Below are 24,624 nucleotides of genomic sequence, written 5' to 3'. Positions count from 1 at the left end.
TTTAATGAAAATTATATCATGTAAATTTTATACATAGTTCCAGTTACTAATGACGAAAAGAATATACAGTCTGAAGGTACAGAAAATGAAATTTTGATAAATATTGATTGTCCTCTTCAATTGATATTGAATTATATTCGAAATGTAGTTGGACTAGATGATACAAGTAAGGAAAACGTATCTTTAAAATAGAGGAAGTCAAACTATAAGCAAATATTTATAGCTGAGTTTGATTTATGTGATGAGATTAATTGTCAATTAAGAAAGGTTTCCTTCTTTGAACCTCGTACACCTGGTTTCAATGTCTTCCAAGCAGATTTAATATATTTGATAGTTACATATGAACGTAAGTAGATGTACAAGTAACATGTAAAGTATTATTTTTCTTAAAAATTATTCATATAGGAGATGTAAATGGTCAAATGATAAATCTTGTACCACTTCTTAGTGGAAAGGCAGCAAAGAGATGTTCTGATATCCTATTGAAGTCTCATACTTTAGTTAAAAAGAATTCATTATCTAAATCTTCCATTAAAAAGGACAATAATACAGTAAAGTAATAATTATAACTACATACAATTAAAATAAATCAATTTGATTTTGTACCAAAGTTTTAATTGAAACTTAAGTATATTATGTACATTCGTCATAGAATCTCTGTACAGATCTCTTCTCTTTTGAAAAGGAAACATACATACATACAATTTTTATAAGAGATTTTTATCTAATTCCCTAAACTCTGTATTCGCTTTTGTTATATCTAAAAATTTTCCATGCTTTCCTATCCCTTCTGTAATAAACCTTTTTGCTCCTTTAACACCTTCTTCAAATAATAAATGAGATGCGTGGTCTTTTTCAAACTGTAAAGCTTCTTCTAGTTGTTTAGCAGAAAACGTGGCAAAGTGCGCAGAAGCACGATCTGCGAGCAGTGTTTTTTGAGAAAACTTAACAAGTGATTTTGCAAGATTCAATGCATCACCTAATGCTAAAATCAAAACATAAGTTTATGTTGTATTACATTTATAACATTTATTATTAATTATTACAAAGTTAATTTTACCTGTACCCTCGCACGTGTATCGGTTAATTAAACCCCACGAAAACGCTTCTTTTGCGCCGATAATTCGACCTGTTAAGATCAGATCCATTGCTCTTGAATAACCAATTAAGGCTGGTAATCTAACAGTGCCACCAGATAATATCGGAATACCAAAACGTCTATTTACAAATCCTAACATAGCACTTTCTTCCATTACTCTTAAATCACACATTAAAGCAAGTTCAAATCCTACACCTAAAGCATACCCATCTATAGCAGCAATTAAAGGTTTTTTACTTAATTCAATCCTATTACCCTGTAAGTATTTTACGGTACAATAGTTAATACGGTATAAGAAATTTTACATAAAATACAAACTATAAATTCACTTTGTTTACCAATGAACCAAACTGTGGTAAAATTTCTTCATTCTTTCCATTATACTGTGCAATTTCTTCAAGATCATAACCGCTACAAAAATTTCCTCCAACACCGTGAAGTACAGCTACTACAGAATTCTCATCATTATCAAATTTATCCAACTCCTCTGACAGTTCTTGTGCAGTCACAGTATTTAAACAGTTCTTCTTCTCTGGACGATTTATACCGATTGTAGTAATTTTATCATAATAATTGATCATAATATTCTGCTCTGAAATAATTTGATTATATACACTGCTGTTTATCTGTGGAATATAAACTAAAAGAATTTACCTTTTTGAACTTCAATCTCTTCATTTTCCGATGCTTTAGAGGTTAAACATTTATTTAAACAATGCTTGCGATGTGGATTAATTACCCTTAATAATCTCTTTACAGGATGCATTTATGATTATGAAAATATATTAAAAATTTTATAAGTATCTCTTTATCTTTATAAATCTCTTTATAAATGATCTATTTGTACAGAACAAAAGTTCTTTTTAAATTATTCTTTTTTCTATTCAGGTGTTTGAAGTAGTGATGGGCGACACAGTATCGATATTTGGAATATCAATATTTTTCAGTTCAAATATCGATATTTTGTATCGATATTTAACATGACGATATATTGCAATATCGATACTTAATATATGAATATCGAAATTTCGATACAATGTATGTATGTATATATATATTCAGGTGTTTGAAGATAAGTATCAATAATGCGCATTTACAAAGCATAAAATGCTATTTTTAAACATTAAAGGCATGTTCGAATTGCAAGTCGTTCAATGTAAATGTACCTTACAAATTCATACATAACCAAAATCTTACAAATGTTCAAATAATCTTTTAATATTCTTTTTTTGAACGATTGTAGTTGAATAAGAATTGTTTTATCTACTTCCTTTTTTTGTAAACACTGATTTTATGATAAACTGTAACTTAATTAAACGATTTTAAAAATGGAAGATCTTCAGAAATTAGAAGAAGAGGCTAAGGCAAGAGCAACAAAATATGTGTCAAATTTGTTACAACGACCAGGTCAATTGGAGAAGATTGATATGTACAAACGTAGAATTAGCCGGAAGAAAGCTTCCGTAGAAACTATGCTCAAAACTGCAATGCAAAGTCAATTAGATGGGGTTCGTGTTGGCTTTGAACAACTTCAAAGTTCCTTAGAGAGTATTGCTTCCATAAAACAGGATTTAGATGATATTGGCAAATTGTTTAGTCAGGTTCCAGAGCTAAGTGTAAAATTACAAGCTGTTCAAGAAGAAAATATGCGTCATTCACAATATGTCACAGCTAAAGAAAACCTAAAGCATACATTTACCTTACCTGAAAGCGTTGAAATGACTAAACAATGGATAAATCAGGGCAACCTTTTGTATGCTCATCAGATCATTATGGATCTTGAAAATTCCAGAGACGACTTGCTTTATGAACTTCATAAGCTTCCGAATCAATCACCAGCTGATACAGTCATGTTAAAAGCTTATTTAGAAGATGTTGAAATGCTATCAGAACTAATGGAAAAACAAATCAGACTGGTGATAAGCAGAACATTGAACACAGTTAGAAAAGAGCCTACTGTTATTGTGACAGCTTTAAGAATAATAGAAAGAGAAGAAAAAGCAGATCATTTTGCCATTCAAAGACACAAGCAAAGCGGATTCATACCACCGGGAAGACCTAAGAAATGGAAAGATATGGCAATGAAAGTTTTAGAAAAATCTGTAGCTAACAGAATTGAAGGAACTCATGTCGAAGAAAGGGTAGATAATAAAATGTGGTTGGTTAGATATCTAGAACTTACAAGACTTTTAATCTTGGAGGATTTAAGGGTTGTTAAAACTCTTTGCGAACCTTGTTTTCCACCTTGGTGGAACATTGTAAGAACTTTTGTGAAAATGTATCATACAAGTTTGTCCTTGCATTTAAAGGACATAATTGCTAATGGCTTAGAAGGAAATGAATATGTCTCCTTGTTATCGTGGATCATGAATACTTATACTGGGCCAGAATTAATGCAACACCCTGAATTAAATATCGACACAAGTGATATCGGTCCTTTGTTGAGCCCTGAAATTATAAGCGATCTTCAAGAAAAATACTTGAAGAATATGTGCCAAAATTATGAAGATTGGATGAAAAAGACTTTAGAAACTGAGAAAGTTGATTGGTGGTGTGGAATACTGCCAGAAGGAAGTACTCAGGAGGCATACTATCATACAGCAGCACCAGTGATTATATTTCAGATGATCGATCAAAATCTTCAAGTTACTAAAACAATTAGCACTGAATTAACAGCCCAAGCTATTGTTCTGTGCATTGAACAAGTTATTAAATATGGATTTATGTACAGACAAGCAATATTAGAATTTAAAAGCAAACATTTTGAGGACAGAAGTCAAGTACCTTACTTTACGCATCATATGATTACTATTGTTAATAACTGTATACAGTTTACAGAACTTGCACAACAAATGAAACAGCTTTATTGGGTTTCCAATGCTAGTGGAGATGCTACTGTTAAATTTGAAAATTTATTGTCAAATTATCAACAGTTAAGAAATGAAGCAGTAGCTATACTACTGGAAGAATCATTTTTAGATTTAGAGTTACAATTTCAAGATTTAATTACTCCCAAATGGTTATCATCTCCAATTCCAGTAGAAACAATTTGTGTAACCTTAGAAGATTATTTTCAAGATTACAATCATTTGTGTCCAAAAAATTTTGAGTATGTAATTACAGAGGCACAAAACCTTATTGCAAAACGTTATATCTCTGCTATGTTGCAGAGAAAGATATCTTTGAAAACGTATGATGAATGCTTAACGTGTACTTCAAAAATAATGACAGAAGCAGATAAATTGAAGAACTTTTTTGATAGAATAGCTCCAAAGTTAGGAAATTTTAATTCTCCTTTTGAAATAATCAAACGTCTTGCTGAAGTATTACGTTGTGAAGATTCCGAAATTCTTTCTCTTGACTTACATTCTTTAGTTGAAAAATATCCAGATATGACTGAAGATCATTTAGTCAGATTATTGGGTCTTAGAGGTGACATTTCTCGTAGTGAAGCAAGAGAAAAAGTTTCCTATATCTTAGAAGCGCAGCGTAATCGTAAAACTTTGCAAACTCTTACGCATAGTATATTTAAACAAATAGTTATACAAGACAGTTTTCTTAGTTGGAAACCTTAAAATTCTATATTATCTAATGATTTGTATGTATGTACATAGTATATTATTCATGCCTAAGAATTTTTAGATTCTCTTTGCAGGTAATTAATGCTAAATTATGATTTAGTAAATCTAATAATTGATTCACTGCCTTAGCCATAGAATTGATCCATGTATTCACTTCAATTATGAATTTACATAGTTATTAATAGAACCGAACTAATAAAATATAAAAAAAAGTTAAAATTATAGCAACAGCAAAAAAAAGGATAGAAACATAACAGAATTTTGTACATAGTAGTTGAAAATACCATGGTTAAAAAAAAAATTAGATTAAGTGTTAATAAATAGAACAGTGTTATTCATTCAGTGTGAGAAAAAGAATTGTATATTGCAGTTAAATGTATTATTTAACTGATTTGTAAAAAACAAATACGCTCATTAATCAAACATTTAGATTTAATATTCATGTATGATGTAAATATTCATATTGTATTAATTTATATTCAAATTCAAGTTTTGTACAAAAGTTCTTCATTTGAATTAATAATTACGAAGTTCATAACTATCATTTGTGCAATAAAGGAACCGTATGTATAATGGAAAAATAAATATTAGTAAAAATGTATCTTAAATTTCAGCATTTAATTAATAGTTTTTTTTTATTGTGTAAGGCTTTTTCAATAATATATTTACATCTAATAATAAAATATTTGAAATAACAGTTTCAACGAGTGGCAACCAGAGGGACGTGCGTCACAACGCATGTGACTACAGACCCAACAAAAGAGGACATCGGACATAACTTTTCAACCATTGGATTCCTAAAGTTAAAACTTGCATGTTTGAATTCTATACATCAAAAACTATAGATTAAGAAAAAAAAGGTCCAAAATTTTGGGTCCGGTAAAGTACAGTTTACCCGCCAATGTAATTATTATACTGACTGTGCTATTTGCATGTATACCGCAGTTCATCAGAGTCCGTAACTGCGAAAAGACCAATTTTCGTTCTTCGCGCATCTCCAGTACGCATCTTCGCCCTGATTGGCGATACTCCCAAACGAAGTGGAAAGCGATTAGCAGAGAGCTCGCTGCGTTCCCCCACTATCTTCCAATCTGCGCGTCGCAGTTATGGACTCTGATGAACTGCGGTATATATAGACTTGTATAGACCTAATTTTATCTAAGGGTATCTGAGACCCCGTGAAATCATGACCCCACGAGGATAAAGGCATGTCAGTCTTTATGTATCTGTAGTCATTGTCTGTAGTGTGCGTCATATTTACGTTTCACTGCACCAGTAAACTACTGTGATTAGTATTTTTACAACGAAATTGTTCCTTGCGGAGAGCATTTTCAAATTAAAGTCATGTGTACCATGGAAGGTGATCTTGTAAATGATAGCATTATACATAGTAATGATGTTGGAGATGCGTTCGGATGTTCCAGGTATTGTTCAATCTATATACAAAGATACTTGTTCATAACCACACAATGTTATCAGATAATTCCATTATGATACATGCATTATTTTCCATATTGATACATATTATTTCTTTACATCTAGCTCTTCACTGTAATAGAATTATATTTATTATTATAATAGGTTATTAATGATTTCCTAATAATGATTTTACTAATGTTAATTAATAAAAGCATACACAAGTTTAAAATTATTTTAGTTATCTTGAGTTATTGTTCTATTAATTGGACTTAGATGTCAGGCATGCATTTTTTCTTTTATTTTTCAGAAATACTGTCAGCCCACTTGTGGGTCCCTTACAAATAGCACCCACAGAACGTTATGCCACACATTACAACATGAATCATGCTAAACGTGGACTAGCTATGATTTTTAATCATGAATTTTTCACTGTTACACATCTTAAACCGAGATGTGGAACAAATGTGGATTGTGATAATCTTGTTAATACATTGAAAAGTCTTGGTTTTGACGTAAATGATTTTCATAATTCAACTCATAGAGATATAGTGAAAAATTTAGAAAGAGGTACTTAATAAATGTGTGCTTTTTTTATGTTTTGTATTTTAACATATGCTCGAAAAGACATTAAACATCAATTAACAGTTGTATTTTTCTTTTACAGTTTCTGGTATGGATCACTCTCAACACGACTGTCTAATTGTAGCTGTTTTAAGCCACGGGGAATTAGGATTACTTTACGCTCATGATACTCCTTATAAGCCTGATTCCATTTGGGCTCATTTTACAGCTGATAAGTGTCCTACACTTGCTGGAAAGCCAAAGTTATTTTTTATACAAGCCTGCCAAGGAGATAGATTAGATAGCGGTTTAACATTAAAGGAACGTACAGAAACTGATGGTCAACCAGCTTCAACATTCCGTATACCAAGTCAAGCTGACTTTTTAATTGCTTATTCAACAATACCAGGTAAAAATGAAAACACAATTGTTTTTAAATTTTCTATTTTATGTTTTGTAGTTCGTTTTAAATAATTCGTATTTGAAAAATATTTGGAAAAGCATTAAGATAAACATTAATCACATTATATAAATCTATATTAATTATATAGGTTACTATTCATGGAGAAATACCACTCGCGGCTCATGGTTCATGCAAGCATTATGCATGGAATTACGTGAAAACGGTACTCGTTACGATTTATTAACTTTGCTGACTTTTGTTTGTCAAAGAGTCGCTCTTGATTTTGAGTCAAATACTCCGGACAATATTACTATGCATCAACAGAAACAAATTCCATGCATTACCTCGATGTTAACTCGTTTAGTGAAATTTACACCTCCAAAAAATGGAATTGTATAGCTGTTTTATATACAAAAGAGTTTATAAAATGCAATACAGATTGCACAGTGTGTATCTGTATGGTACAAGTCACACCATTGTTGGAAGTTATACTCTAATACGTTACCTGTACAATTTCTATTTGGTGTGACTGAAAATGTATTGCATTTAAATGATAGCATTTATTTTACACAAACTGCCATTATATTATGCAACATTTGCACTACAAGATAATATATTATAGCAATACTACTTATTAGATTTTATGCTGCATACAACTTTTATACTAAGCTAAGAAAGAAGTCTTGCAAGTCATATATGTTTTGTAAGGTTTATACCTGTATTAGAAATTTATAATGATCAAATTTTTAAATGTAACTCCCAATTATTTTTAAATGATTAGAAAGCTGCATAGAATGAGTGTAATAGTGGTCATATAACATTATATTATGATAATATTCAACACATTACAAATAAGATACAGAGTAAGTACAAATGAAAAGTAAAGTTAAGAAAAAAAAAGAACATTATAAATATAGTAAAATTGATTGCCTTTGTGATTGCTGCTTTATGAACAAAATTTTATAAGTAATTTGTATACTATCTATGCAATTTCAATATCATATTTAAAAAAAATGGTATTTTTTAATTATTGTGATGCAAGCAACTTAAGACGAATTATCTATTTAATGACTACTACATTGTACAAAGTCAGAAGGACAAAACTTGTGTCTTTTTGCAACAAGCAATAGTCGTTTTATATAAAAAAAAAACTACAATATTTTCAACTTAGTAATAGTAACCTAGTAATCTTGCCTGATTAAAGTAGTTGTGATTATATAAGGTGCAATTACAACGAATATTCAAGTTTCACCTATTGTTAAGAAAATAATTATGGATTAAGAAATGCAATTTGCACACACTTTTGGAATTGCTGATAACATAAAATGTTACGTTGCTTCATAGTTTGAGGAATGGCATTGCTAAATAAAGTAGATAAGAAATAAAAGTATCTATTAATATTATCGTAAAAATTATTATATTTGTAATTAAAATGGCATTATTATGATCTATGGAAACTTCTAAAATGGTGATACAACAGTCTTTCATAATATGAATATGTAGTTTTTAAATTCTAATTGATGTAATTTTATAGTATCTGATACTGTTTCTGATACTTTGGCCACTACATTTATTGCCGTATTTGTATATGTGTATGTGTAATGTAGCTTATGTGAAACATTTTCTTTAAAAAATTTAATGATTTTTACATTACACAAAATATATTGTTCCTTACAATAACAACTTTCAATATCATTTTTCAACACATTAGTATATCATATTTAATAAAGTAGTTGCTCAAGGAGATATATTATACAAATCTTTACAATATTTATAGTATTGAAAATTGTGATAAATATGTGCTGATGATGTATGCTTTACGTGATACAGTGTTTTTTATGCAGTTTTATATGCTATTGTATAATCGAAAGTTTTCTAATGTCTTTATATTATAAATTTTATAAGCCTTTGATATATATTCTCTAGTTCATATATTTACCAAATTTTTGTATACACGAATTTGTGTACAAATTTATGGTACATAATAAAGTTAATGTAAGAACATTTTTTGATATGATATAAAAACACCTATCCTTCACGTATTTAATATAAAATAACAGGATGATTTATTACTTAACAAAGTATTTGTATGAATAAATAATCTATAACCTAAATAAGAACATATTCAATGACGACAAAATAAAAGAAATACAAAACATAGGTATATATTAAAATAATATAATAAAAACATAAAACAGTTCAGCATATTTTATAAAATAATTTTTCTCGCTTTTTCATTTGCAAACACATCTATTATATCGTTATAATTTAATATTTTGACAACGTCTTGTGTTTTTCGTTAATAACTCAAAAACGAAGCTTCAATTGACATTTTGGTAAAGGAAAATGTTCAGAATCACCCCAACAACCCTCCATTTCCGGGAGTTACAGGAGTTACGGGACACCCTGTATAGAAGATAAAAAATAAGTTTATGCAATTGCTTTTACATTTTATTAATATAGTGAAATCAACAGATATAAAACATTCTTAATGCAATGTAAAATAAAATTATTATTATTGTATTTTTATACGATTTAAGTATTTTTACAATGGTCCCTTATTATTGTTTAAGTACAAACTTAAAAATATCATCCTTGCATCACTTGTCCAGGTATATTAATTACTGTTATTTTATTTATAAAATGTTGTGAACACCCTGGAGCTGTATATGGACGGGTTAAGTTTAATCTAGTTGCATTTGATTCTGCATTCAATGCTGCTGGATTTAATGTTGGAGAAAAAGTTTGAAGACTTCTCTGAGTTCTTAAATCTCTAGTAGTATATTTATCAGTTTCTGATATATCTTTCATTTCAATAACAGATTCTTCAACAGTAAGTGGTGCAGTCTTATTTTTATGCATGAACATATTTTTCAATTTTTTTCCATTTGTTAAAACACCTACAAATACATTTCATATATTTTGAATAAATCATTTGTTAATTTTGATGTAAATATTACATACCATTTTCGGAAATATTTATTGCTGGAACTTCTTCCTGAAATTATAATAAATGATAGTTTAAAATATATAATAATAAACAATAATTATAAAATATGTATGATAGCTTCCTCAATACATGTAAGGTTTATAAGAAGTTTTACCTTTTTTGAAATTAGTTCTTTAATTGGTTTAAAAGGATTTGAATGAATTGAGAGCTTTGATGGTGAATCCAATGTTGTAGTTTGTGCTTCTATATGTCTTTCATTTTGAGCATTCTGAGAACCTTTCAGTCTGTTATTTAGAACACTGTAATTTTTTGCTATTGTATCCAGTAACCATCTGTACAAATTATTTATTTCTGTTTAATACAAATTTAAGCTTCTTTAGAATGCTAAAAAGTTAACAAGTAAAAAGTTAATTACACATACCTGTATCCATTTTTAATGCCTATGCTACTATCTTTTAATTGTTCTCCCTTACAATTGCATGAACATATTTCCACTCTTGTAGGACATTTCATAGTATTAACAGCATGTTCTACATCTAAATGTTCAACAAGATCTAATTCATCTATAGCTCCATTTATATCCTGTTTGTTTGCAAGCCTATTATAAAATACATTAAAATGAAATGTAATATTTCAATACTCAGGAACATAAACAATACATTTAACAATATGAATGCCCACTACATACAGATACAAATATATCTTTTAGGAGAGTTTAATTGGTGCATATTGTGCATATGTAAGGTAGTGTTTTGTGTATAAACAAAAATACACAAGCATAAATACATTCAATTATCTTACAATAATAATGGTTTTCCTGAAATATACTCATGTGAAATTAATTCACCAAATACAACTTTATTTTCTGTAAGACGAGAAATATCACTAGCATCCACCACATATATAAGACCATGTATCTAAAAGATGTAAAATGAAGAAAAAAGGACATTTCAAATGAATATTATGTTACTAAATGGGTAATTATGAGGAAGGTTTTACTAAATTTATACAAAATATAACCATAATGTTGGAGATACTGTAATTAAATACTTACGCTATTATAATATTTTGGCCATAAAGATCTAATTTGAGAACTACCACCGATGTCATAAATTTTTACCACATACGATTTATATTTTAAAGATACAGTACGAAATCCCATTGTGGGTAATACAGACTTATCTAATTCTAAAAAATATGCATATTAAATCCATTACAATACATTAATAGATAATTCCCAATGTAGAGTAACAATAAAAGAACATATTACAATACATACCACCGCTAATACAATTTAAAACAGAAGTTTTTCCTGCATTATCAAGGCCCACAATCAATAAGATAATAGTCCTGCAATCATATTATTTTTAAACATTTTATTCTGTTCGTATACATATTTTTATGACAAATTAATGCATTACTTTTCAGTACACCTTTTCCTTTCTAACCTTCTCAGTATGCTCCTTATACAATTACCCATTATAATAAATGTTTTATGTTATGTTCATAAGTGAATTAAATGCAGGTTATTGTTTTCTCACATGATATTGTATTTTATACGGCAGTTAACCCGGGTCCATAACTGCGAAAAGACCAGTTTTCGTTCTTCGCGCATCTCTAGTGCGCATCTTCGCTCTGATTGGCGATGCTCCCAAACGAAGTGGAAAGCGATTAGCAGAGAGCTCGCTGCGTTCCCCCACCATCTTCCAATCTGCGCGTCGCAGTTATACATACATACATATACCGCAGTTCACCAGAGTCCATAACTGCTGGTGGGGGAACGCAGCGTCAGCGAGCTCTGCTAATCGCTTTCCACTTCGTTTGGGAGTATCGCCAATCAGGGCGAAGATGCGCACTAGAGATGCGCGAAGAACGAAAACTGGTCTTTTCGCAGTTATAGACTCTGGCGAACTGCAGTATACATACATACACCCTCGAGCACGCTCGTCGTTATTCTAGGGAAAATGGTGATCTAAGCCAGCGGAGGGGAAGGTGTCCCCACCACTGTGTATGATACCTGGAGCCAGCTGGGATTATGCCTAATTCACAGGAGATATTTTAGTTCCTCTTTTACCGAACTTCCCACAAATGATTGAAAAGACACAATTTTGACTCCCTCTGACTCTATCTTTTATAAATAAATGCGTCTTGATAAATAAATCATTTTAAAAAAGCAACTGAGTTATTATTTAATGTACCTAATTTCTTTTCTGAGTTATCCATTTAACTTACACAATTTCCGTTCTAAGTTATTTATTAAACGCACGTAACTTCTTTCCTCAGTTATTTATTTAATTGACTTAAAATCTCCTCTTATTTTATTTATTCAATGTACACAACTTCTTTTTTCAGGTATTTATATATATAACATTCAACAATTACTTCTCAATACGAGAAATTTGACCTAGAACGAGGTGTGACCTCCTCAGTCTTATACCGACAGCCGTGGGATGCGGATCAACTTGTAGAACATATATGTACCTCTAATTTCCAATTCGAACTTTATTTAATTTACTTTATGTATTTGTTTTGTTTATTAAATAAGCTCATCAAAGCAGAATAACATTTATGATTTCATCCCTCTTCCGGACCTTAGCCGACCATCCCTTTTTATTTCACCTTTTCCACTTATTTATTACTTTATCCCTGTTTATGCGCCAAAGTTCACCCCTTTCAGTTATTCATTATGTTATCCTTCTTTATCGGCCAAGACCCACACTTCCTAATCATTTATTATTTTATTTCTCCTTAAGGGCCTCATGGAGATTACCCTAAATCACAACATTCCTTATATTCCTGCATCTCTTTATCCTGGCATTCCTTATACCCCTGCTACCCTTATACATCCGCATCCCTTACATCCCTTTTTTGTTTGTTTTGTTTGATAATGGAGGGGAATTTAGTTCCTTTTTCTACCGCCAGAGGACACTGTTTCGACGTGTGAAATTTAGTTCAAATTTTTGCTGCTAGGGGGCCAGCAATTTTGCACAAATTTAGTTCCTTTTTCTACCACCAGAGGGCACTGTTTCGACGTGTGAAATTTAGTTCAAATTTTTGCCGCTAGAGGGCCAGAAATTGAACAAGATTCGGTTCCTTTTTTTGCCACCAGGAGGCGCTGATTCGACATCGAAATTTTAGTTCAAATTTTTGCCGCTAGAGGGCCAGAAATTGAGCAAGATTCAGTTCCTTTTTTCGCCACCAGGGGCGCTGATTCGACATCGAAATTTTAGTTCAAATTTTTGCCGCTAGAGGGCCAGCAATTTTGCACAAATTTAGTTTCTTTTTCTACCGCCAGGGGGCACTGTTTCGACGTGTGAAATTTAGTTCAAATTTTTGCCGCTAGAGGGCCAGAAATTGAACAAGATTCGGTTCCTTTTTTTGCCACCAGGAGGCGCTGATTCGACATCGAAATTTTAGTTCAAATTTTTGCCGCTAGAGGGCCAGCAATTTTGCACAAATTTAGTTTCTTTATCTACCGCTAGGGGGCGCTGTTTCGACTTGCGAAATTTAGTTCAAATTTTTGCTGCTAGAAAGCCAGCTGCTGGGATATAAAGAATTCAGGGATATAAGGGACAGAGATGTAAGAGATGCAGGGATGTAAGGGATGCAGGGATGTAAGGAAGGCTGTGATATGAGGGATACACAGATGTGACGGATACAGGGATGTAAGGAATACAAGATTCTGCTCCGTGAGGTTCACAAAGAGAGAAAGATAATAAATAACTGGGAAGGGTGATCCGAGGCCCACAAATAGAGATAAAATAATAAATAAAAGGGATGGCGAATAGAATAATAAGCATTTGGAAAGGCTGATCCCTGCGAGGCGTAAAATAATAAATAAAAGGGTAGTGAGACGGAGCACATAGGAGGAATAAAATCACCACGTTAATTCCTTAATGAGTTTATTCAATAAACTAATTGTAAGATAGTTACAGCAAATTAAATGAACGCAGAAAATATATGAAGACTATACGTATGTTTAACAGGTAGATCCACGCCCTTCGGTGATTGCTGTAACCTTATGTGGGGCCCCCTTCACACCTGGCACCCTAGTCCCCATCTCGGGTGCAGGCATGTGGCCGATACCGGAAGTCGCACTCGATGCCGGCCTTTTTTCGAGCCGTGTGTAAGAGCATCTGATGCTCCCATTATTCATTTTATTGGTTAATTAACGAACCGACTCGCTTTAGCGACTATTTATCTATCTATTATTTCCCTCAAATGTCAGAAAAAGGGCACTAACTATTTATTTCAGAAAATGGTTTACATACTTGGACGCCTCTGCTTAAGATGGCGTTTTAGACGGGTAATTCTTCTTTATAGTTTCCCTCTGATAGCAGATTTAAGGGTGCATTTCGCGCCTCTTATTATCTGCGAGGGTGGTGTACTTTGGGAACTTTGGTTCCCTTTTGCCCACCGAAAATTAACGGCCGTAGAATCTCGTTTCTTTCGTTATTGCGCTTATTCATTATTCATTATTCGTCATTCGCTATCCGCTATTCGTTGCCAACAACACACGGTCACTTCTGGAATACAAAAGTGTCTGCTGTGGATTAGGCATAATGCCTAGCGGCTCGTAATATCATACTCTCAGTGGTGAGGACACTTTCCCCTCTGCTGGCTTAGACCGCCATTTTCCCTAAAGGAACGCCGAACGTGCTTGAGAGTGTAGTATATATGTACATACATACATACAATATGAATGTACATACATACATACAATATGAATGTACTCACATGCATACATACATACGTCGCTTGAAATAAAAGAACTATGGGCATGAACATTTTATATATTTATTAAAATTGAGTTTAATTTAATAAGTTACAAATAAGATACAAGAATATTGTATTAAACAAATGTGAAATGTTCTAAAATATATTGAAATTTTTATTACTGTAGCCCCATCACTGACGGGATCTGTAGAAATAAAAATTTTTATATTATCAAGTAATATTGAACAGTATTATATAATAAATAAATATTAAAGATGATACATAGTAAAAACCATTTTCTTTATTCGATAAAAGCATCTTATGAAAAAGAATTCAAAAATTAATGTTTTAGCATAGCTTTTCCCACATCCTACTCCTATAAGTAACTTTAAAGAGTAGATATAATTATTGTAACACAGGAATTACAGTACATACATAGAAACTGAATTAGGAAGTGAATAAAATCGGAATTTTGTATCAGGTGAAGATGATAATAAAAGAGGTATTCCAATTGGCTAGTTTTGGAAATTTGATTTTGTCAAATTTCCCACAATTATGTTTACACAATATATATATATATTTATATATAATAGAAAAGTTAAATTTAATAACGAAAAAGAATAAAAAGGCACATCGAGATTCGAATCTGCGCGCAAAGTTTTTGATTTTAATTCCTACCGCCAATAACATTATGATTGAATCGCAATCGATAAGGTAAGATGTGACATAAAAATGATAAGGGTGCTCTAAACCACCCTGAACTGTGTGATAAAAATATATGAATGATCTATTTTTTATAATTCATCTGCGGTGTTATCCTTTAATAAACCTTTTCATTTTATTTTCATTGAAATGTCTAAACCTCTAAAAGAAAACGTTCTTTTGTTTTTCTCCAGCAAAAGCGTCTCTACATCGCAAACGCGACATCGCAAACTAGGCGTGAACGAATCTACAATCTAAAAGCTATATTCTTCAGTTCGACAAGACACTGTACAACACTGAGCATGGTAGGCTTCCAAGCCTCCCCCGAGTTCCCAAGTTCCCAGTCCATACCAGGGTAGGGTCCCGAGAAAAATGATGTAGGAATAGAGGGCCCCATATACAGGGTGTCCCGGGACTCGCGTAACACCCGGAAATGGGGGGTTGCTAGGGTGATTCTGAACAACTTTTTCCTTTACCAAAATGTTGGTTGAAGCTTCGTTTTTGAATTATTAACGAAAAACACTGGCCAATGAAAGCGCGCGCTGAACCACGAGGGCGTTGGCTCTCAACCGCACTCGGTCGTGGTCGTGAACAAACGCATTGGTACAACGTGGGTATCGAGAGAAGCATGCTACAAATGTTACATCGTCTTAAATTAAGAACAATGTGGAATTAGTCGCATGCTTCCCTCGATACCCACGCTATGTCAATGTGTCTGTTCACGACCACGACCGAGCGCGGTTAAAAGCCAACGCTCTCGCGTAGAGCGTGCGCTCTCATTGGCCAGTGTTTTTCGTTAATAATTCAAAAACGAAGCTTCAACCAACATTTTGGTAAAGGAAAAAGTTGTTCGGAATCATCCCAGCAACCCCCTATTTTTGGCTGTTACAAGAGTTATGAGACGACACCTTGTACATACCGTGATTCCCCTCTACTTGCATATAATCATTTACGCGGGAAAATTTTAATTAATATTTACTTTAGTATTCGTACTTTTCAGTTATGTACTAAATTTTGTAACATTTAATAATTAAAAGGATGTTATTTTGTGTATCGTCAAAATTAAGGTTTTGACGTCATTTTTTCTAGGGAAGCCTACTATGCTCGATACTGTACAACAAGAGAATTAATTAATCGAAGCTTTTGTCGTTTAATCACACAAGAAGATAAAAAGAAAATAGAACAAACAAACACGCGAAATTTCCTTAAGCCTTTCAAGAACATGTTTTCAATTCGTTGAGATTACATTTCAAGGTAACCAGGTGAAAGTAACGCGTTTCGTTACAAAAATTATATGCAATTTACATGGTGTTTCATACTATGTGGAGTATACTTCAGCATAAGAAAATATATCAAATTAACATTGCCGGGTTTTTTTGTTACACGAGCAAAAGGAAAACAGGTTTCATTAGTTGAAAAATTCATGGATTGATTTACTCATCCATGTTATGAAACACCGTATATAATTTATTTCTCGAATTATCAACGACACAGAAATGTATTACTCTACTATCTAAAAGGAAAAGTTAAATGTATTTTAACACGTATCGTGCTTTAAATGGAACCAGATACGTTTGTTTTAGTCGCACTACTTTGTAATTAATAATCACATTACGCATGACTCTATAAAAAATTAACAACAACAATTGAACTCTGTATCTTTCACATTTGTATTCACCCAGAAAAATCTCGTGAATTGCTCGCATACGCGTGTCTTATCTTCGCGTTATTAAATGCGTCATGAAACGCTGAATAACGTGGTTCCATTCAAAACAATAATGTCATTGAAATGTCCGTATATAAAATAGAAAAAAAAAAAAACAGAAAAACGAAAGGGACAAAGCCTTCGTAACTTTCATACAAATCGGCAAAACAAAATACATGTAACTTATGCGAAACGCGTTATAAATAGAACAAGGACGAAAAAAGAACCGACAGAGAAGAGAAAACAAAAGAAACGGCTTATCTCTCACCAATAATGATACGGTACTCAAAGCTTATCAGATTAAATATTCGTTCAATTATTTTTGTAACGATAAATCATAAATATAGATTTCTATTTTTTTCCATTTCTTTTTTTTTTTTTTATAGCTGTAATTGCTGGAACTTTTCTAATCAATTGTCAGTCGTCGACGTTGATAAGATGCTTTCGTTGGAGTCGTCCTCGGATCGGATTGACGCTTTTTTCCCCACAATCGGCATTATCGTCGAAAACGGCTTAGCCACCTCTTAATTCACCGCTCTCATCGCCGCCCCTCCGCCTGTTCCGACCGCGTCCTACAAAAGAACCGGAATTATTCTGTAATATCTCGTTTCTACCGGGGTAAGCGCCTAACGATAGAGCTACTTGTTTGCTTTCTCTAACAGAGGAATGTTGATCGAAGTTAGACGTTTTAGTGCATTCTTCACAAACAGAATGTCGTGTTTGTTTTGAAAAAGAAAACAAAAAAAATTGATACAAAAAGGGTAGCAGGTACTTCTAGTAGAAAGTTAGGAATTTCTTTCATAGCTTCATTTGAATGTGACATAGTGAGAAGAGAGATCAGAGTGTTTAATACAATTACAAGAAAATTCTGATATATGAGTACACACACATTGTTTGAATATTTAAAATGATTAGTAGAGATAAGTTTAATCGAATGATCGTTATCAATTGAATTCGCTAATTTTAAACGTGATTATTATGAATTAATGAAGAAAATTAACGATACTGATTCGGAATTTTCCTTGATTATATTACGTGATATTGGGAAATAAAGAAAGATGATGGAATATGTGTTTATAAAATATGGTATAAGATACCTGTTTGCACTGTCATTCAATTCATTAGTTACAATATAAACAATATCATTTAAACACTATTTATTGAGTAAACAAAGAACGCAATGTAACTGTACTCGTTCACGTTTCTTCTTCATTGCAATGATAAACTAAAAGAAAAAAGAAAAAAAAGAAAAAAAAAGACAATTCAACACGCATTTCCTGGTGTATTAAAGATATTTTCCTTGTGTTTTGATTAAAAACTTTATTTTCATCGCTACAATAATTTTTAGATAGTAATACCGACGCGACATTACATGTACATGTTGTTCCATCAGTATTTTCTTCTCTCTCTTTCTCTATCTATCTATCTATCTATCTTATGTATATATATATGAAAATTTTCTTTAGTAGCATAAAAAATTACAAAATCTGTTTTTTACCTTCATTGTTAGTTATTACGTTTATTGTTCAGTTTTCTATTTATGCCTTTTGTTTTATTTTTAATACTTAGCCTCTACGGCTTAGAAATAATAAGCTAAAACTTTGTACTTTACTCCGAGACCTTCTCGGAGACTTTTCCCCTTAAACTTTATACAACATAAAATTTGATAAGCATTAACGATATTATACATCTGTATTCATTAAATTGCAAACAAGTGTGTGTGTACCTGATACATCACCACAAGTATCTTTATATAATGCTAAAAGAAATAAAGATATAGATAGATATATATATATATATATATAATAAAAAAAAAGAAATTTGAATACGATGAAAATTTAATGGTTGTAAATGGTGAAATAATAAAAGCTAGACACATTCACAACGTGGGAAATATAGTCAGATAAAATTCTATACACCGTTATGTACTTGAATACCTGCACGTAACAAGAAAAGCTGCCAAATTCCTCGATAATATTATTCTTAATTTACGTATCGTTGGTCATTTACTAGTGTAGCGTACTATCAGTAGGTCTTGGGGAAGTATTATTATAAATGTTCACTACCTCTGCGTATCTGATTGAGACATGCCAGCATTCTGATCATAAATACAGCAGGTACAGTCATTGTATCTTTGGTCTCTTCCAACATGACTGCGTTCCTCTTTTTTAGCTGTAAACATTAACAGTGTGAAAAAAAAAAATATATGTCCTATCGCTGTTTCATAACGTGCCCGATAAGGCACGCTCTCAATGTGACTTACATCCTCGGCAAACTTTTCGTCGAAACTAGATTCCTCGTTTATCGGTGCCCAGAGTTTAACGTCGTAATCAATACCAGCGGTAGCCAACAAAGGCAAGTAGGGATGCGGTTGCAAACAGTTCACCACGTGTTGATCAGCTTCGAGTAACATACACAATCTCGCCGTGTCCTTCTCCCACACAAAGACGTGGCCACAATCACTACCCGACATGACGAAATCGTTGCCCCAGAAGTTCGCCTCCTTGATCATAGTCCTAAAGAAACTAGAGTCAAACGAGGGAAGGCCAACTGATCAGATAATATGGCGGGCTTATACGGAATGGCCCAGTCCGCTCGAAGGCTTTTTCGGAACTTGACAAGTCAAAAACTTTGGTTTCCGATTGATCAAACATCTCACGTACATTCAAAGACGAGTAGAACACTCCGTAAGTTAACGTTATTGTTAACTCCAACAAAATTTGGCTAAAGTAGTAAAAATTTTACCACGCTTCTTATTGTCATCACCCAACAAAACTTATCCGATTAAAAAAAGATTTTTATGATGAAAGAAAAAAAAAAAGAATGATTCTGTTAATCTTTTAGTCACAAAGTTTTGATTATACAGCCTTCTCAAGGTTTACGACATAAATATTGCGCATGAATTGCGTTAATTGTTGGTGATTATCAAAATAAAGTTATCACAATAACGAATGAGAAAGTATACCTAGCATTGCGATGCCCCATGTATTTTTGCTTCACGCGAAGCTCCGTTACGCACTGTTTATCAAAGGTCGCAGATCCTCGACGCGATCGAGCATTGCCGACGGCTTCGTCCATGTCCATTGTATTTCTTAATCTAAATTAAACAAGGAAAAAAGAAATGTGCGCATAACTCTTCTTTCTCTTTCATAAGAACATTGTACAGAAGAATGTTTCCATTATAAAATTCAAATGTTTTATAATATACCTTTCTCCAGACTGTATATCTTCATCGTCACTATCAGTAAAATCACTTTCATCAGTCTCTGTCAAGAAGATAACACATGATTTCTGATCTTGTTAAAGATACACATCTATTTACATCGATATACTCACTTTCTTGTGTATTGTTATATCGTATGTGTTTGTCATGATTTCTGCCAGAGAATGTTCCGCTGCTGCAACTTCCAGATGGTCCTACGAAAAACATTCCATTAGAAAGAGAATTTAAAAGATACTGAAAATCGATAGCAATATAATTACCTGCATGATAACCATCGCGAATCATTTCATCAGCTACACCGAGAGATATCGTAGCACTCGTTGAACTTTTGTCTGTGTAAGTTAAACTCACAGCAGGCTCGCTACCGTGTCTATAAATAAGACAGAGAAGAATGAAAATATCCTACTAAAGCGTCAACGTTACTTATTTAGCAACTGGTATCGTACTTTTCAAGAAAACCAACTCTCATTTTCGTCAGTCTATCTTGAAGGTTTTTCATCATGTGACCTTCTTGTTTATTTCCCATGCTGGTACACGGTGAATCGTCGCTACTAACTTGATCTTCTTCCGGAGCATCGTTGGAATTATCCGCATCGCGCGAAGAACAAGGCTGGACAGAATACTTTTGTGATTCTACTTGACTAGATTCAGTTTCCATAGGAACATACGATTTGCATTCAACTGATGTTTCATCGGTTGTTTCATTAGAAGGCATAGTTTCCGATGATGCTTCTTCTTTCGTTTCCGCGGAATAACTTGTTTCAGGTTTACTTTGTGTACCACTACAACTTGGATTTTCGGGTCTGTCAGTGGGTTGTTCTGAAATATCTATATAGTTTTGTTTTATTTATCGCTATAACTTAATTTAAATACATATATTTCAAATAAAATATAGTCAACTACCTGCTTCCTGATTACTCTGAGCTGAAGTTCTTTCTGTTCCTTCAGTTTCGTTATGCCTTTCCTCGGTGGATTCCGTGACATTTTCGTTGTTATGTTGCGCGTTTTCTTGATTATCAATTACACCTTCCAAACTATCCTCACCGCCACCGCACAACGCTGCCCTGGTGGCTGGATCATTTAACATTCTACTGAGAACATCTGTCATTCTTTGCATTAACGACGTATGAAGAACTGGCCTGGCTTGAGCAATTTCTAAAACACAGTTAAGTATATGTTTTACTGCACGAAGAAGATGACGAAAAAAAATATAATAATCGCAATGTACCTGTCCCACTACGTCGACCACCTTCGCATTCAGGTCGAGCATCGGGACCAGTATCAGACCAGTCACCCCTGAGTCTTAATCTACGTACCGGTAACGGTGAGCGTAACCTTTTCTTTTTACCCATTCCTTTTCCAGTGCCAATACTTTTTTTCAAGTGTACACTAGCTTGATCCTACATTAAATAATTATTTAATACATTTACTTTGCTGACAAAAGAAAAGGATATATTTTGAATACCTTCACATTGAACAGGTAAAGGTGATCACTACTGTAACTAACAAGCACATCTTGCCCATCGGGACTGTAATTTAAGGATGTTATTCTATGAGAATTTCCTTCAAATTCTGGAACAGTGAAACTGCATATAGGCCTTACTGCTCTAGCCTTGTCTGTCCAGCCTAGAAAATTGTTCAATATCTAAGTTTTCCTGAATATTGTTAGATCATTTAAGTAAATGAAACACTGTAGTTACCAGTAGCTGGTGTGCCAAGTGTTCTTCTATCAAATATTCTAACAGTACTATCAGAACAACCGATTGCTATTTGATGGGGTGAAGTGAGGTTTACTGATAAGGCAGTTATAGCTCTTTCGCATGAAATTAATACATCCTGTAGGAACATTAAATGCAATGAATATACTTCCATATTTTATGTGACTTTAGTAATTCATTCATTTACCTCTGTACATCTGGGTGCACTACATTTATCTTTTATTCTTAAATCAAACCATCTTACGCTTCCATCTTCCCCACAACTTAGAAAATTATGTGGTTCGCCAGGTATTGTTGCTATTTCATAAGTAGTACCACTATGACAATTAAATTGATTATGAAATGTTTTAGTCCTTCTCATTAAATCTGCAAGCAAGCGTTAAGGTTTTATTGTTATAAACCAGTCAAGCCAAACTAATACATTGTGATAAATAAAAAATTATCAGATTATCACCTGTATACAAAATAATGCCATCGCCGCTACATGAAACTATTCGATGATCTCCACTATTAGGCAAAAACTTTGCACTAAATATGTTAGCTCTATGACTGGTTTTACAATCTGTTAACACCTGTAATATAAAAACAATAATATAAAAAGGATCCACTAATCTTTGGCATAATCTTTCTTTTTATTATTGACATAATTTTCTTTATTAAATGTGTAAAACTTCTTATTCTGTTTAATTAATAAGGTAGTTCTAGATTGATGGATCTAAATGATAAAATTAGCACTGCATGCATCACGCACATAAGTTTTCGTTCATTTGGCAAAGCTTCTGCAATTCTATCTATGTCAATGTTAGACCTTGACTAGAATTAACTATCTACAATATTTCCTTGAAAAAGGTTTATTGCCAATGTAACTTCCTCAAGTATACTTTCTTTTGAATGAATTTGGTGCCAATCAATCTTACATAATAGATTCTCATTATATAGAAACAAAGAAAGAAAATCTTATTTTATGATAATACTACAATAACATATAAATATCAAATTAGAAATAATGATAATTTATATCAAAATTAGAATTAGAAGTTCTATTAAATTTATTTCTTTAATTGGAATTTAATTCAATAAATTTATTAACAATAAATTGCCTCTATTTGGCTTCAATTAATAAATGAAGTATGTACTATTATAGACGTATGACATCAAAATATTAAAATTATCACTATTATATCAAATGAAATTAAAATGTAATAACACGTGGAAGAACAAAGAATGTGATCATCTCTAAAATGTGCTTTGTCAAAGGTGAAAATTATAAATAACCCTGGCACAAAATTTTACAAGACTCATAAATATATATATATCTTAATGCAACAAATAGTAACATTATTTATCATACATTGAACATGTTATACAATTAATTTGCTTATAAATTTTTTTTCTTCAAACTTAATAAAATATTGTGCAAACATCAGTAATACTTTACGCAGCTATAATTTATAGAAAATTGTCATCTATTTCTTTAAACAAGCTCTTAACACGATTAAATGTAAAAACATATGTATATTGGTGATAAACACTTACCTCATAATTATAAGCATTCGTAAGTACAAGGTGTTGATCATCGCTACCAGATAATATCAAATCACCGGTAGCATTCCAACAAACAGAGTTTACACAACCATTATGAACTTTTAATCTTTTTAATAATGCCATACGCTGCACCATTTGAAGACTTGCTGGAACGTATTGACACAAAACAAAATATAAAGATTGTAAAAAAACATAATAGTCTTTTCACTACTATTTAAGAAAACTATAATATTTATATTTAAACGAGGATTGAAACGAACTTTAATAATCTATTTACGTTTTAAAAAAAAAAATTCTGTACATTACAGTGTTTCACTTCACAATGACGTTATTGGAAATTTTTGCTTTGAAATACATTATTTAGAATACCTTTACTGCTAGAGTAAAGCTTCATCCTGGTGCAATCATCGTATGGCTGGTAATAAATGTCATGAAAAATATTCGATCGTGTCTTCTTCATGGTTAATCCTTAACTATCACGGTGAAAATTGAGCGTCAATTTGCGGGGTACATCGATCTCGGATTAATGTCAAACTTGTGATAACTAACGTGAAGAGCGAGCGAATTTGTTAAATCAGCGAGAAACGTTCGTATATCGACCGAATCAAACACCGAATAACATGCTCTTACGCAGCAAAAATCCACGAGGATCATACCAAACCGACATGGCACGTGTGCTAAAAATAAATTCCAAAGCTTCGAGAATTTGTGCAATCAGATGAGCTGCGATCACTTCTAATCAGAACAGCTGAGCGAATGTATACACACGCAGGGCCGAAAGAAAATGCGCGAGAGCTCGATCATTTCATAGGAGTATAATCGATGTCGACAGTAATGTGACACGAATTTAAAGAACCCTTCTTTTGTGTATAAAAGAAATTATAAATAAAACTCAGAAAATCTTTTATCTTTTATCTTTATCTTTTATAAATTTTCATTTGATAAGTTTAACTCTTATAAATGATCATTTCTATCTATGTATTCGTGTATTTATGCATATTT

At 32.4% G+C, this 24,624-nt stretch overlaps 5 protein-coding genes across 10 annotated transcripts; 2 read left to right on the top strand and 3 right to left on the bottom strand.

The window, feature by feature from the left end:
* Positions 1–593: 593 nt before the first annotated feature.
* On the bottom strand, positions 594–2,033 carry LOC114872492 (probable enoyl-CoA hydratase). Of its 2 annotated transcripts, none has more exons than XM_029179736.2 (4): positions 1,754–2,033; positions 1,438–1,691; positions 1,061–1,355; positions 594–985 (listed from the first exon to the last, which is right to left on the bottom strand). In XM_029179736.2, exons 1-4 carry the CDS (start codon positions 1,863–1,865, stop codon positions 708–710), a joined length of 939 nt encoding a protein of 312 aa, XP_029035569.1. In that variant the 5' UTR covers positions 1,866–2,033; the 3' UTR covers positions 594–707. The 2 variants fall into 2 exon arrangements, with proteins under 2 accessions (XP_029035569.1, XP_029035570.1); XM_029179737.2 differs by having other exon boundaries at positions 1,438–1,686.
* A 131-nt stretch (positions 2,034–2,164) lies between these two features.
* Positions 2,165–5,281, top strand: LOC114872491 (exocyst complex component 3). Its single transcript, XM_029179735.2, has one exon. The coding sequence runs from the start codon at positions 2,428–2,430 to the stop codon at positions 4,672–4,674; it is 2,247 nt and encodes a 748-aa protein (XP_029035568.1). The 5' UTR covers positions 2,165–2,427; the 3' UTR covers positions 4,675–5,281.
* Positions 5,282–5,719: 438 nt separating this feature from the next.
* Positions 5,720–7,564, top strand: LOC114872480 (caspase-1-like). The gene is made up of 4 exons (XM_029179713.2): positions 5,720–6,104; positions 6,407–6,666; positions 6,764–7,069; positions 7,212–7,564. The coding sequence occupies exons 1-4, from the start codon at positions 6,025–6,027 to the stop codon at positions 7,460–7,462; spliced, it is 897 nt and encodes a 298-aa protein (XP_029035546.1). The 5' UTR covers positions 5,720–6,024; the 3' UTR covers positions 7,463–7,564.
* A 1,928-nt stretch (positions 7,565–9,492) lies between these two features.
* Positions 9,493–11,633, bottom strand: LOC114872479 (ADP-ribosylation factor-like protein 13B). 2 transcript variants are annotated; one of them, XM_029179712.2, is made up of 8 exons: positions 11,462–11,633; positions 11,293–11,363; positions 11,068–11,201; positions 10,815–10,930; positions 10,435–10,611; positions 10,168–10,345; positions 10,028–10,061; positions 9,493–9,963 (listed from the first exon to the last, which is right to left on the bottom strand). In XM_029179712.2, the coding sequence occupies exons 1-8, from the start codon at positions 11,491–11,493 to the stop codon at positions 9,653–9,655; spliced, it is 1,053 nt and encodes a 350-aa protein (XP_029035545.2). In that variant the 5' UTR covers positions 11,494–11,633; the 3' UTR covers positions 9,493–9,652. The 2 variants fall into 2 exon arrangements, with proteins under 2 accessions (XP_029035545.2, XP_029035544.2); XM_029179711.2 differs by having other exon boundaries at positions 11,435–11,632.
* A 3,378-nt stretch (positions 11,634–15,011) lies between these two features.
* LOC114872507 (DDB1- and CUL4-associated factor 6-like) lies at positions 15,012–24,420 on the bottom strand. Of its 4 annotated transcripts, none has more exons than XM_029179762.2 (16): positions 23,992–24,420; positions 23,614–23,768; positions 22,532–22,649; positions 22,265–22,443; positions 22,060–22,195; positions 21,825–21,985; positions 21,588–21,759; positions 21,263–21,514; positions 20,806–21,178; positions 20,620–20,729; positions 20,473–20,553; positions 20,345–20,402; positions 20,102–20,233; positions 19,400–19,661; positions 19,203–19,308; positions 15,012–17,708 (listed from the first exon to the last, which is right to left on the bottom strand). In XM_029179762.2, the coding sequence occupies exons 1-16, from the start codon at positions 24,080–24,082 to the stop codon at positions 17,650–17,652; spliced, it is 2,445 nt and encodes an 814-aa protein (XP_029035595.2). In that variant the 5' UTR covers positions 24,083–24,420; the 3' UTR covers positions 15,012–17,649. The 4 variants fall into 4 exon arrangements, 3 of the variants coding, with proteins under 3 accessions (XP_029035595.2, XP_029035593.2, XP_029035594.2); XM_029179760.2 differs by having other exon boundaries at positions 20,806–21,187; positions 23,992–24,419; XM_029179761.2 differs by having other exon boundaries at positions 19,400–19,652; positions 20,806–21,187; positions 23,992–24,419.
* Positions 24,421–24,624: the final 204 nt, after the last annotated feature.

Source organism: Osmia bicornis, chromosome 3, assembly GCF_907164935.1.
Source record: "Osmia bicornis bicornis chromosome 3, iOsmBic2.1, whole genome shotgun sequence".
Lineage (NCBI taxonomy): Eukaryota > Metazoa > Arthropoda > Insecta > Hymenoptera > Megachilidae > Osmia > Osmia bicornis.
Note: the sequence above shows the minus strand (reverse complement) of the source record. Positions and strands in the feature narration are given on the sequence as shown.